The sequence below is a fragment of the Medicago sativa genome, chromosome 8 (assembly GCF_051527215.1).
Source record: "Medicago sativa cultivar Bolivia chromosome 8, Bolivia_mono, whole genome shotgun sequence".
In the NCBI taxonomy this organism is placed as follows: Eukaryota; Viridiplantae; Streptophyta; class Magnoliopsida; order Fabales; family Fabaceae; genus Medicago; species Medicago sativa.
Window position 1 is genome coordinate 11,220,592 of NC_140756.1, and position 15,238 is coordinate 11,235,829.

Below are 15,238 nucleotides of genomic sequence, written 5' to 3' on the forward strand. Positions count from 1 at the left end.
AATATATAGAAGCATTTGTCACTCCCACTCATAAAATGAATGTTACTCGCTTGGATTCTTTTAGCTTAAAATTTTTGTAGAAAAAAGTTTACGTTTTATTTAGGCTTAATTGCATGTTTGGTCCCTTATGTTTATTTTAGTTTTCAAGTTGGTCCCTTATGTTTTGAAAGTTTCAAGTTGGTCCCATACGTTTATTTTAGTTTTCAAGTTGGTCCCTTACGTTTTGAAAGTTTCAAGTTAGTCCCTTATGTTTATTTTAGTTTTCAAGTTGGTCCCTTATGTTTATTTTAGTTTTCAAGTTGGTCCCTTATGTTTTGGACCGACTTGAAAACTAAAATAAACATAAGGGACCAACTTGAAAACTAAAATAAACATAAGGGACCAACTTGAAACTTTCAAAACGTAAGGGACCAACTTGAAAACTTTTAAAACGTAAGGGACCAACTTGAAACTCTCAAAACGTAAGGGACCAACTTAAAAACTAAAATAAACATAAGGGACCAAACATGCAATTAAGCCTTTTATTTATTCGTTACACTCTTCATTCGTTTTAGCTCCTCAAGGTTAATACTCATCAGGAATCATAGGCAATTCAATTTATGCTCTTGTATACATTACTCAATTGAACAAAAAATCATAAATGCATTTTAATGAAGTTTTCAGGCAAACTAAGGTGAAAGCAAGTCCGTGTAGCGAAGTGCAGTGGACAGAAATTTTCCAATGATAATTAAGATTGTTTTTGCTTACACTGTCGGTCCATATATTGACTAAACTGAAATGTCAAAAGTTTGATAGCATCTCACAGTGATATTTACATTCATGGTAAAGACAATAACAGAACAACATATCATAGACCAAAGAATAACATAAAGTTAACCATCTTTCGGGTACGCCTTCCCGAAAGGAATAAACATTAATCAACTTTTCCTGTACCTATCAAAATTTCATTCTTTTTGCAGGACCTTGATCAAGTATGGGATCAACAGTAGGTGCTAGTGACTCAGCTGCTTCCTGAGTTTCAGGGCCTTTCTCAGTTTCTGCTGTTGAAGGTGGAACATACCCTTCTGGAAATGGTGGCGGAGGCGGAGCAGGTGGAAGCTGCAGCAGCAAGTAAACACTCACTTATAATCAGCTATTTGTTCAGACTTAATAAATAGTTAAATGTAGTAAAATTGTAATAATATTTTACGTTTAACCTAAGTTTGTGTTTATCAGCAAACTCACAATCACAACTACTTAGTTAAATTCCTATAGTTAGGAGGACAAGCTGTGTTGGGTAAAACCTCTGGTTTGTTATTACAAAAGGATCACCATCATTTAATTTTTACCCCGCAAATAACTTTTTGACAACACAGAGCAAAGAGAAAATAATTGTTCTGTATGCTCCTATTGAATTAAAAAAGAAGTAATTATGGGCCAAGACTTCTATTCTTCTTAGTTCTTATGGCTAGATCAATCTCTTGGCCCTGTGAAAAGGAGAAAAAACTTAATGTTCTTCCACTCAGAAAGGAAGGATTAGGAAAATCCTATTCAGTAATCACTGCACTTTTCTTCAGACAACATGAAAACAATGAAAAAAATGTTTAGATAATATTAATTTCACTGTCATCCTAGAATGAAAGGGATAATCTCATAGTTATAATACTCCAAAGTTGTAATAAATAAATTAAATGTGTAACAGTCAACCCCATAAAAGCTACAGTGAGATGACACACAGCAATAAGGCTGCTATACAGAAATTTTAGATAAAGGTTAAAGAATTTATACTACAGATATATAATTGCTCAAAAAATAAAAAGTTAATTTAAAACTAAATATGCATTCATAATCAAAATGCTCAAGTCTTGAGCTAATACACAGGATAATATCATTATCATTACTAGTAACCAATGAGGAGTCGGAATACTCAAAGAAGCCCTACGGTTAGAAATGGAATAGTTTGACAGAACAACATAAAGGAATACTCAAAGAAGCCCTATGGTTAGAAATAGAATAGTTTGACAGAACAACATAAAAGGACAGACCTGCACATGAAGAATAGAGGTTGTAAAGTCAGAAACAGAAAACCAAGCATGTGAAGAATAGGGTGCGCGTGCAGGTGCGGCATGTTATGCCCGGAACAATGCGGTGAACAGTGTGCTCGGGGAAAAAAGGGCTCTGGGGGTTGAACATGAGAGGCTGACTAAGGGTTTTTAACTTTCTCTCTGTTTCTGAAAAAAGAGGTACAAAATCTCATTGTTCTACCCACAAACTACTAATCAGTAAGATTGTGATGAGATGGGAAAAGGACTGTTTTCGATTGCCCTCGAAGTTGCAGCTGCGAAAGACGTGATTTACCACTTGTATGGCAGCCACAACAGGGAAACTCAAAGTAATGCCAAGAAAAGGAAGCCACTATTCATGATGTGTTTCCCCATGCAAGCATGCGAATAACAATCATGTTTTATACTTTGATCTTTTGATTAATTGGAAAGATTAAATAAGAGGATATTAATTTACTCAGGACTTCTGACAGAATGTAGAAGATGATCAGTTTATAAATATTGAGCAGTGTTATTCAGTACGAATAATAAACCTCACAAATCGCACAAAAACAAACGTTTTTTTATTGATTTTCTTAATAAAAAAAAAATATTGACTAAAAATAGAAAAAAGTGAATCTTTATTTTGCAGAAATCGCCGTGACTTTTGTGGGTGTTAAGAATACATGACATAAAGCATTTTCCATAAATAGTTCAAATTATTTCATAAATACACAATTTCATAAAATACTTGGGACACAAGTTTTAATTCAATGTTACCTATCCCTTTCTTTTTTATTAAAATTTTAATAAACCTCTAATGATGTGCTATGTAATTGTTTGAAAAGTACACAATGGAAAGAATATATCAACTCACCTTGCGTTGCAAGGAAGCAAGAATATGATCCACTCGCTTAATTTCTTTTAAGTCAATTGTCTCCTTAGCCGCCTTTGGTTCCGGAATTGTAGTCTCGTTTTCAGAATCAACTAAACCAGAAGAAGCACAATCCGTTAATGAGCACAGAGTCAAAAAATAAATAAAATCATTGGTTAAAAATTTCAACAAGAACGTGGATTGGAAGGAAGAACATAAGATATAATGGAATGCATGAAAAATCAGATGGCAAAGTAACACTAGTATTATTTCCTTGCTTGCCACAGTTTGCAAATAGCAACATCATACATGGTGTAAATGAAACATCCTATACCTCAACAATGGAAAAAGGGAGGAAAGCTACAGAGGCTAGGCTTTTAAATAGTTTGGTTTTACGAGAAACCCGAACCACAAGAGAAAACCGAACCAAACTGCAATTGTTTCACCTGAACCAAACCAAACTGGTTATGTGATTCAGTGCACTATGGTTTCAATGCTGAACCAAACTGGTTTTCAACAGATTAAGGGCCCGTTTGTTAAGGATTAAAATAAAAGTGATTTTGACATAAAATAATTTAGAGATTATATTTTAGAGATTTTATGAAAAATCAGAATCTATTTTGTGTTTGTTTACCGTAATAAAAATCACTTTTTTTAAACAAATAATTTAGTTTGTTTGGATACAACTATATAAAACGGGATTTTTCGTTACAAAACTAGTTCAATCTTTTAAACCATATTTTCTCTCTCCTCTAAAAAAAAAATCTATTTTCTGAGAAGCTGCTCTTGCTCTTAACAGCTTCTCATTTGAAGCTGTTTTTAGATTTTTTTTTAGATTCTGATTTTTTTAAAAAGTTGTAACAAACGGATGTAAAACTCTTAAAAGTGATTATTATATTAAAAAAAAGTGATTATTTTCTTAAAAAAGCTATAACAAACGGGCTCTAAATTTTATTTTATTTTTTTCAAAATCCAAAAACTAAGGCCACTCACTCTGTATTACATAGTAATTGTGGAAGAAACTGAATTGAAAAGTAGAATTAAAACAATATAGCAAGAAACACTTGTCCCATTAAGTGAATAGTATCGGCCAAGTGCTAACCATCACATCGTAATAGCAATATCATGAGCTTGTGATTCAAAAAGAAAAAAACTTCAATCTAACGAAATTATGCAAAAAGGGGAATTGCACTCAAACAAAATCACCATGAGGTGATAAATCTAGGTGATACGAATTAACTCATGTTACTGTTATTGTTCTAAGGCCTGAAGCTTTATTTCACAATAGAAGGTTCACTGTTGGTCGCAGCTCACCGAAGTCTAGGCATTACAAGTTCAGCTAGAGAAACATATAAAACATGATTCAGTAACAGTTAGTAAATTACGTAAGCAGATCAGTTTTTTTAATAGCAGTTTGGTTCATTTCGGTTCTAAAGAGTTGTTTGAACAGCCCAAACAAACACTATTAACTATAAATGTGTAACGGTTCTCCATAAACAAAATTGCTTAATAAAGTTGTATAGCTTCAACAATACAATTTTTCAAACCCTGCAAAGTTTCTATCACATTTTTATACAGGGTCTAAGAAAGGTCCACAGCCACACTATGGGCCGTTGACATCAAAGTTCTTAACATCTCCACAATTGCAACGCAAGCGCAATTAAACAACATTTGACTGTGATTCTCCATCATATCAAAAATCATGACACAATCGCAATTTAAAACCTTGTTTTCGTGAGTAACAAACATTTTATTTTTCCAAACCAAAAGAGAGAGAGAGAAAAAATCGAGCTTACCATATCCTATCTTCTCCAACTTAGATGCAGCTGTAGTAAATGCCTTTTCAATATAATATAGTGCCCTTCCCTACAAGATCAATGTCACAAACATTATTAAAAAAAAAAAAAAAAACCACACCAAATATTTGAAATAAAAAAACTACTAAAAGCGAAACTAGATAACCCTACAAGGTATGTATGTAGCGCTAAGTGTATGTTTGGTTCTGCAGTGAGAAAATTTGATTTCGTAAAATTGATTCTTGCTACAATTGAGTTGAAGGTAAAGTGATTTATGTTTTGATACATTCATGTGAAAGTGAGTTGAAATATAAATTTGAGTGTAAAAATCAATTCTAGAATCATAAGCTAGATTGCTAGTTTCAAGTAGAATCAATTCTTGTGGCAAAATCAACTCTACTTTAAGCAAATCAAACACGTCAAAATCAATTCTACACATCTAGAATCAATTTTGTCTCCTCCAAAAGTGGAACCAAACATACACTAACACTTCATATTAAGTTGTGTTCAGTGACTTATGACATATATCTGTCAAATAATATCTCATACCACCGCCACGACACTAATATTTGAGATTACATTTCATTTTTATAAACTAATACTAATGTCGATGTGTCAGTGTCCGGTCTACATAAGGTTTGTTGAATAAAATTAGAAAAGATGGTAATAAGAAAGAAATTGAACATACAATTCTAGCAGCAAAAACATTGGATAATTGAGGAGCTTGATAAATAGAACCATCCAAAATATAATAAGCAAGCATTGGAGTAACTTTATCAGGACTATCCCTCTTCTGCTTCTTCATGATAAAAAGATGAGGTTCCATAACTTCACTCAACACATATTCTATACCAATCATTTTCCTGAAACCCTAAAAATGGTTAAGAGTGAAAAATTGAAATTGAAATTGAGAATGAAAATTAGGTTAGGTTAGGTTACGGGAATTACGTACGTGAGTTGAGAGGAATCGAGTGGATGATGAGAACGCATTCGGAGTTGTTCGTTGTTAGAAGTCCAATCGTAGAAAGGTGATAAAGCGAAGTAATCGAAGACGAGGTTACGATCGAGTGGGTATGTGTTTAACCATAATTGATCTCTGAAGCATATTCCGGTCATGTCGGTTCCCGGTGGTTGCGCCGTCGGTACTCCGCCGTCTAACATTCCCATTCCCGGTGTCGCCATCTCCGGCACCGGTTCTCTCTCAGTGCTGTGATTTTAAGATGTATTAGTACAAGTATGAGTAATTAAATCTAGAAGAACTCCTCTTAAACACTAGTAGTACTCCTCTTATTTTTTATTTTTTATTATATAAGCTAAAAATATATTTTTAGTCCTTTGTAATTTTACTACACCAAAAATTATATTTTGATGTTTTTTCTCTCTCTCTCTCTCTTTGTCCGTGTTTTTGCGGTTAGACACTTGTCTCTTTAGCTTCTTGGTTATCTTTTTTCACAGGATCTTATGTTGTTTTGGCCTCCTTCGCATCCACAGCCTCCATGTTTCGTTGTAATGGCTGCTACTACAACCTCTGAGGCATTGTCTGAGTGCCCTCCTCGAAAACCACCATGCAAACACTTTGATTGGACTACTCCATCATTGTTGGGTTTGAGATCTAATGTCCTCGTGGGTGTTTTTTTTATTTCTTTGTTATGTTTATTTGCTTGTGTTTTGTTTTTCGTCTTTTGCTTACCGTCTACACTACAAATTTTTGATGTATTGCTTGAGAAAGACTCATTTTAGAGGTACTATAAAGGACTTATGGCGGTTATCACCACGTACAATATCCTCTCAACCTTGTAAAAGTCTTGTCAATATGTGGTTGAATTGGTCATCTCAGATACCACTTATAGCCTATTTGATCGAACACCTTCAAATATTTTTTTCTCAAAGTTGGATGAAATTAAAGACTGTGGATCTAGAATTATTACTAACCTTTGGTCATACTTGTAAGATTTTAGTTCGATCGCTACGATATGTATTTTGGTTTTTTAACGCTCTATTGGCTTTTGAAAGTTCTATATGTATCTCTAGCGAATATTAGTTATTTTTATCATTAGTAATGATATCAAAATATGGATGGAAAATGTCTCATGCATCATCCTTTTGATTGTATAGTTGCCATTCTAGCTTTTGAAGGAATGAAGTTTTAACAAAAAAAAAAAAAAAGAACTAAAAATAAAAACTTTTTTTTTGTTGAAGAAACTAAAAATAAAAATAAAAACTTTTGTCATCAAATTAAATTAAATTAAATTAAAACTAAAAAAGAACTAGAGTACCATCCAAATCTCTCTCTTGAACTCTCCCGCGCTCACCTTTCCTCAACTCTGTTTCTCTCTGTCTCATGGCTCGGCCGCTTCGAACTCTTTGTTCGCCTCGATTCTTCATTTTCGATTCTCGTAAGTTCCCTCACCTTCTTCATCATTAATTCCTAATTCTTATTCCATACATGCATATTTGAGGTTATCAGGGTTTAGATTTGCGATTGTGTTATGATTTTTGATATGATGGAGAATCAAGGTCAAATGGTCAAATGTTGTTTTAATTGCTGCCATGTTGCAATTGTGAATATGTGAAAAACTGTGATTTTGCGGCCCATATTGTGGCTGTGGACCTTGTTTAGACCCTGTATAAAAATATGATAGAAACTTGGCAAGGTTTGAAAAATTGTATTACTGAAGCTATACAACTATAGTAAGAAATTTTGTTTATGGTGAACCATTATACATTTATAGTTATCGGCGTTTGTTCGAGCTGTTCAAATAGCTCTTTAGAACCAAACTGAACCATGAACTGCTATTAAAAAATATCGAACTGCTAAAGTAATTAATTTACTAACTGAATCATGTGTTAATATGTCAGTTCTCTAACTGAACTTGTAATGCCTACAATCTGGTTTGGTTTATTTTACCAAGCTTTTAAGTGTCATGCATAGCAATGTTTATCTCTTGTTTGGTTTGATTCAAATGGTCATGCATAACAATGTTGTCTCTTAGGTCCATGAATGTTGTGTTTAAGAGGATTGATTTTGCTATCCAAATAGAGTCAGTGGCACAGCTTATTACCCGCTTGCTTTCCATTCCTCTGTACCTTTTTTTTCTTTTCAATTTTTACTTTTTACTTTTTACTTTAGAAATTTTAAATTCATTTTGAATTACTATTAAAAATATATATATAATAAAATCTCCAACTTTATACTGAAAACGTCTTCGTGTTGTTAGTGAATGTTTAGATCACACACACCTCCAAAAGGAAATTCAAAAGTTTGACAATTTGGAAAGTGTGGAATGGGGATTGCTGATGCACTTCATTGTCACTTTGTTAAATTATGGTCACATCAATGGCTGCACTTGCTTCGCAGACTCAAGGGTACCAGAGTGTTTACCTTATTTAAAACTTTGTATATCGCGAATTCAAGCGAAACACCTGAAGCATTGGCACCACTTGATGATATTATCCACATTAGTGACATGAATGAAAGATGGGGGTTTGCAGAGAAGACATCACAAAAAACCTCGTCCACAATGTTTTTAGTGGATACACTTTTGATTATATGTTTTGCTACTTGAGGTATCCACTATCACCAGAACCTCCACCATCATTTGTCCTATTGGCCCTGTAGTCACTTTGTTCAACAATGGACACCCTTTTGGATGTTCTTTCAAAAATATGATACATTGTTTTACTATTGCACGTGCATACCTCATTCCTCACTTCCTCTTATCTCCCCTGGGCCTACAAAAGACAAAAGTTTACTATTGTGACACAGGCAACTATTTATTTGCTCTGTACAATGGACGTTAGCTTAAAAATTTGTTTATACTATAATAAGGTCAAGCAGGGGAGGATCCACCGTATGGCTGTGTGCGGCTGTAGCCACACCAGATTATCCCACAAGTTATTTTCCGAAACCACATCATGGATCTCTGTATGTGTTGCTTATTATTCAAATCGATTATTCAATTATACGCTATTTGTTTCGGTTTGGGTTGATTCTTTTTTTGGTTTTAGGTATTGAGTGCCAAGCTAGCGCCACTAGCGAGGAATGCAACGTTGCTTGGGGTATGTTTATAAGTCCTCTTATATTTATGATATATATGATCTATTACAAAAGTTGGATTGTATGAAAAAATAAAGGATTTTCATTGAATGTCAGTGTAATTCTATTGTACAATGACAGGCTGATACTTTTACTAAAAAGGTCGAGGTTGAAATTTTAGCCACACCAACATCGAATGTCTATATCTGCCCCTAAGGTCATGTAAAAAACATCAACATCTAAAGCTTTTATTTCATATATATGCTTCTAAAACTCATACTTGTCCAATGAAAATGGACAAGTAAAATGTAGCTACTGGATGGATCATAGAAAATTAAAAAGAAGGAACATAGAGTAATTTATATCTTTATAATGGAAACTGGAAAATAGTCTCATCTCATTCTCAATCATGAACTTTAGAGGAATCATCTTTGTGTTGAGATGTGTTGCATGGAATTTCACATAAATCTTCCATGTTGCAGGTAAAAGAGTTACCAATTTGCATGTCCGCTACCATTTGGCGAAGATCAAAAGTTTCTTCTTTAAGGCGTGCATTCTCTTGAACAACTTTGTCATGTGACTCAGACACATGGTTGAGTTTGTCAACAAGGTTGTGATTTTCAGTTCTGAGTTTCATCACTTGTGACCAAAGTTCATCCAAGTGTTTTTGTTTCCTCATCCTTGATCTCCTAGCTGATTCTCTGTTTGATATCATTCGCCGGTGCTTCCTTTCGTCGATGATGTTAAACTGAAGTTCATCTGCTTCATCAGAAGTAGTCGAGTTGCTGCTTAAACACGATGGTGGAGCAAATTCATGGCCTGCTGATGGGTAATGGAAGTTTGGTAAGCTGCCTAAAAGATTATTTATATGATAATTTGGAATTTCATTCTGTGGCAAGACAAAGTTTGGTTGAACTTGGAATGAATTCTCAGGAGGAGTTAGATAATTAACTCCTCTGATCTCTCTAGGAACCATGGCTAGAATTTTATTAGACTTTGAGGGTATAGTTGGAAATTAAATAATATGCTAAGAGTTTGATATGATAAGAGAACTGAAGAATGATGTATGAGAAATGGATTGAATTTATAGGAAGTTGATGGCATGAAAAGTGGGACCAGTTTGGGCGCCTCAGTTGTTATTAATATACTCCCTCCTTCGGTCACTGTTATAAGCCAAAAACTACTTTTAGGTTCATTGAATAAATGATGTATGTAGTCTATATTAATGACCACATACATCACTCATTCAATGAACCTAAAATGTAGTTTTTTGATTATAATAGTGACCGGAGGGAGTATTCCATTTTAGTTTCTTAAAAAAAAAAAGTGGGACCAGTTTGAGGAATGAGACATAGTGCTTAAGGCTTACATGAGCAGAAGTTCAACAATTATTGGGAAGTGCTGCTAGTGTATGAATGTTTTGGTATGAAATAGACATTAATGAAAAGACTACTTTTTATCATATAAGTGGCTGTCTAGAGTCCATGTCATAAAACTTTTGGTTATTTATCTTATATGTATGGCTATGGATATTATTACTATTTTTACTGGATGTAATTTGTTATTTATTACTGTTCAAATTAGTCATTGCCATGATGCTGGTGCAGAAATTTATTGTTTGCTACAGCAGAGGATATTACTTAAAGATTTGTAACAACTACTTACTGCTGTGTTAAAATACAATACATACATACGTTGTTCTTAGTGATAAGAGACTTGATTATCTTAGATAAATAGTCACACATTCATTCATTCCTGACTCTTGTGTACGGAGAAAATTTTGTTGAAATAGAGAATCCATTGTATATCCAACAGGTTCCTCGAAGAATGAAGAAAATTTGGTTGGAATAAAGAATCCATTGTATATCCAACGAGTTCCTCAAAGAAGATTAGTCGCGGTTAAACAGCTGCATGGTTATCAAAGAAAATTGTGAGATATATAATTGAAAATCCCATATAATTTTTGTTTGTGTTGATATTATATAGGAATAAAATTGTTGCTTGAATTCTAATAATTTGCTGTAAAATTAAAAAGGTGAGCAACACCAAAAGGTTTTAAATTTTAATTTTGTGGCCACGGTTAATTTGCTGATGTTATGAGTTAACACGTGTCAGTAATGACTAAATACTACTCCCTCCGTCTCACAATATTAGTCGTTTAAGGTTTGTGCACGATTATTAAGGAAATGATTAATTGTGTTGATTTCAATGGTAAAATTAGTAACATTTACTAAAACACCCTTATTAATTGTAGTTAGTGAAGTAGTTAAGTTGAATGAAATTCAATAAATAAGGGTATAATAATGGAAAAAAGTAATAAATGCTGCATTGATATTGTAAAGTGACAATTATTTTGAGAAAAAGAAAAAATGCTAAAGAGACAATAATTGTGAGACGGAGGGAGTAAATGTGATCTATAATCAAGGCTTCATAGGTAGCAGCAGTGAACTAAATCTATCTATATATGTTGTATACTTGTACATGCAATTTAAAACCAAATTATTAGCACCTAAAAATAGTGCTTGTGTCAATCCTATATAAGAGTTGTTTATCTTGGGGTCCCTACCAATTGCATAAGCAATTTTGAAAATAAAAAACTCTTAGAACTAATAATTCCTTATGATATATGACGGTATGAAGACCAGTTTAAAAGGGGTAAGAATTGATATTTTATGGTCATTAGCATTGTAAATTAGATGACTCATAAGCCATTAACATAGAATTCTCTGTTTCTTATGTTCTTGCTAGCTAACAAAGTACTTTGTCATGATTGTGGAAAACTAATAAGCTATATTTAAAATAATAATTATCCAGTTACCTTCCCAGATGTATGACACACGACGCTTGAAATTTTTAATTCTATTTAAAATGGTTTGCATCAAAATTTGTTTCAAGAAAAACCAAGAATAGAGAAGAAAGCATCTGAAACCACAAGAATACGACGGTGTTATCGCGACCGAGCGGTGGAACAATTTGCTGCCATGAAACATGTTCAGCCATGAAACATGTTTCATTTTTTTTTGTTAAGAAGTAAAATGGTTAGAACCTCACCCCCTGCATATAACAATGCATTGTTTCTGTCAATTGAGTTATACACGTTTCTTTTACTTTTTTAATTAAAGAAAATACTGATTTTAAAACCTTTAATCTTGGCCATTAAGAATTTGAAGTGCCATGCTTTTCCTTTCTATCTCACTTTTGAATTTTAATGCTTTACGTTAAGCTATCTCTAAATTCATTGGATGAGAACTGAATAGCACTATGTGCATGAGGCCAGTAACACTTATTAGAACAAGTTTATGGTATTACACTTGTCTCATAAACACTGTAATAACCATCACAATTCATAAGGGTCTTCATCGCTCAACAAAGTGATTATGTTCACAACATATTAGGAGCTGCCAAATTTGTTTTCTTCTCTAAAATAAGTACTTTAACTTTTTTATGCTTCCCATTGTTGTTGCCTAATATACCTTATTAATCCTATCTCGTTCAAGGCAACAAAAAGTAGAAGTATCTTTTCAATATGCATGATTTGAATATAGTTATTGATGATAGGTTTGTTATTTTGCTAATTTGTCTCTTCTTATGGCCCACTTGCATGACATGATAATGGAAACATATATGGAGTATAACACAAGATTTGATCAAAAAAGTTTTGGAAAATTTTAAGATGCTATGTTTTATGTTTTTTAATTTTCCTTGGATGAGAGTAGTTATATCAATTACAACATCGTAACACTATAATTGTCAGGTGATTTTCCACTATTGAACGTTCCTTATATTTTAAACTAAACTGATAAGGGTGAAGTACAAGATTGTTGGTAAAACAAAAAGGGAAAAAAGTTTGATAGTGGTGAAGTACAATTAAAGAACATTAATAAACCATCTCAAAAAAGGTCAATGTGTTGGAGTTTATGTGGAAGATCCTTTGTAAAAATCCATTGTACTTGAATGAATACCTAGGACACGAATTTAGCATCCCATGCCTCTCTCCCATCGATTGTATTGAGTGAAAATAATTAATCTCTTACAAGTTAGCATTTCCTTAATTTTTTTTTTTACAAAAAACAACGATATTCATTTATTCAAATTGATAGAATACATCAGAATCAACATCGCTACAAACGTAAAGGATGAATCTACGAACAACCTCACATCACCCAAGTTAATAGCATACAACGTCAAAATGCTACAAACAATATGATAAAATCTAAATCAATAGAATACTCATGCTTCCGGATCTGCAACGTTGACGTCCAAATCATTGATTGAATCTGTGATTGACTGAAGCTGATCTTTCAATATGAACCAAATGAACACTGCAACAAAACGCAAAAGCAAACAACGCCGCGCAAGACGACGAACAACATAATGCCGCACTCAGACGATGAAATCACAAAAAACACAAAAGAAAACACTTATATGTGGAAATCACTTATTTAGATTGAAAGAAAGGGGAAAAAAGATGTAGAGGGGTGATTATAGGTCAAAAAATGACCTACAACCACATCTCCTCAACGAGTGAAAGAGAAAGAAAACTTAGAGAGAAGTTGAAGTTTCTCGCTCTACAATTATTAATTTTCCCTTAAAGTTATATATCATTTGAAAGAGATATCCGTATTATTTTCCGACCGTACCTCGAATATAATTAGATGTTAGATATGCTAGGTTGTTTGATCTTGCGGTTAATAAATTTGTCACTGTTGCGAAGATGTTCTCTTTGGGTTGGGAGGTTAATGGTGGGGTGTGGAAGTGGAGAAAGAGATTGTTTGCGCGGAAGTGGATATCTTTTTATTGGGATATTTTGTTTTAAAAAAAGATACAAAAAAAAAAAAAAAATCTACTCCATACTAACGGATGATTATTGATTACTGATCTAGTTTATATGTTATTTTAGATGAATTTTATTGTATATTCTTTTTTAATTATTATATAAAATTGTCACTTTCAACAACAAAAAAAGATTCCTAACAGCACTAAATTGTACTTGTAAGGATATATTATGTTGATAGTCGAATGACTCGAATCCTACGTATATTCATAAACTACGCAAAAAGTTAGCTTATGACTACAGAAAATATTAATTTAGTAGTTGCATAACGACATAAAGGATAAGATTTAAAGAGAACAAAATTGAATAATCCAAAGTGTTAGGTATGAATTTCCATGATACCTTTTCTGCATTGGCAAAGCTTCCAAAGAGACAACTAGTGAACTAGCCATCATTTTCTTTTGGAAACCGTAAGGTGGCAATCTAGCAGTTAATCTAAATATATAAATGTTATCTAAATGGGGAATGCATCATAAACAATAATATATAGAAAATCTACATCAAACAAGACAAACCGATATCGTTTAAAATGTGCAAATGGACTTTTTTTGTTTGAGGAAATTGTGAAGTTTACTTTAAAAAAACGCTCCCTCACCTTGTGTTATAACTGAAGTAAAAAATAATTTAGAAAACTGTGTATGCCACTTAAGAGATTACTAGGATGAAAGGCTTAAGATGTTCTTTTCAAGATGTTTTGTGGGACTCTAAAAAAAAAGTATGCTCTAACAGATTATCAATCACGTTGTCCTCAAATCTATCGAAATTTTAATGCATTGTATGATATTTTCTAAAAATACATATTCTTCAACTATATCGTGATCATCAAAAGACACACAACTCTTTCTTAGGTGTTTACTCAAAAAGCTTGTGCATTAGAGGCCCTTAACAAGTATCCCGATATAATGAACATTATCAGGAGTTTTTCCTAAAATTTCAATAGAAGTGTTTGCCACTTCTACATTCACAGAGGTACGTACATCATGAGTACATTTATAACTAGGTACTCTACTCCACATAGAGTGTAGATCGTCTCATTATGAGTTTATATTCTCTCATCCTTTTATCGCCATAGGAACCATGTTTCTTTTGATTTATTATATCATGTTCGTCTCATCAACTTCACAACTTATCATGACTCATTGAACCTAATTCTTGGGATCTTCGGTCTTTAAGGTCGCGTTACCATTACGAATGATTCACTTTTTGAAAGGCAATGATCCCATCTTTTTTTTATGTTTATAGGAATTTCTCTCTTGCTAATCCTTTCTTCAAAGGATCACCTAATTTTTCATCAATGAACACATGATCCACTCTAACAACTCTCTTTGAGATTAACTATCTAACAATGTTATGCTTTCAAACATATTTGTTACCTCAACTGTTGTAATAAAGGTTCTCAACTTTTGAAATAACCGTGTTACCATCAAAGTGGATCAACATAGCTAGTATCAGTTTTTCCCATAAAGGAATCTCTACTGGAAAAAATCTCAACCAATTTACTTCCTCCCTAGCTATTGCTAGTACTATCATCTCAGACTCCATAGTGGACTGAACCAATATTGTATGTTTCTTAGATTTCAAATAAGCATATCCTCCAACAATGCTAAATATTTAGCCACTAGTTTCTTTGGAATAATTTGATAGAGTGTTACAATCAGCATCACTATCCTTCAAGGA

General features: G+C 33.1%; 1 protein-coding gene and 1 pseudogene across 1 annotated transcript; both read right to left on the reverse strand.

Annotated features, from left to right (window-relative positions):
• Window positions 1-674: 674 nt before the first annotated feature.
• Window positions 675-5,929, reverse strand: MED6 (RNA polymerase transcriptional regulation mediator-like protein). The gene is made up of 5 exons (XM_085739257.1): window positions 5,644-5,929; window positions 5,380-5,554; window positions 4,692-4,761; window positions 2,899-3,008; window positions 675-1,098 (listed from the first exon to the last, which is right to left on the reverse strand). Exons 1-5 carry the CDS (start codon window positions 5,871-5,873, stop codon window positions 937-939), a joined length of 747 nt encoding a protein of 248 aa, XP_085595383.1. The 5' UTR covers window positions 5,874-5,929; the 3' UTR covers window positions 675-936.
• Window positions 5,930-8,902: 2,973 nt separating this feature from the next.
• On the reverse strand, window positions 8,903-10,130 carry LOC146896919 (basic leucine zipper 43 pseudogene; annotated as a pseudogene).
• Between the last annotated feature and the right edge of the window lie 5,108 nt (window positions 10,131-15,238).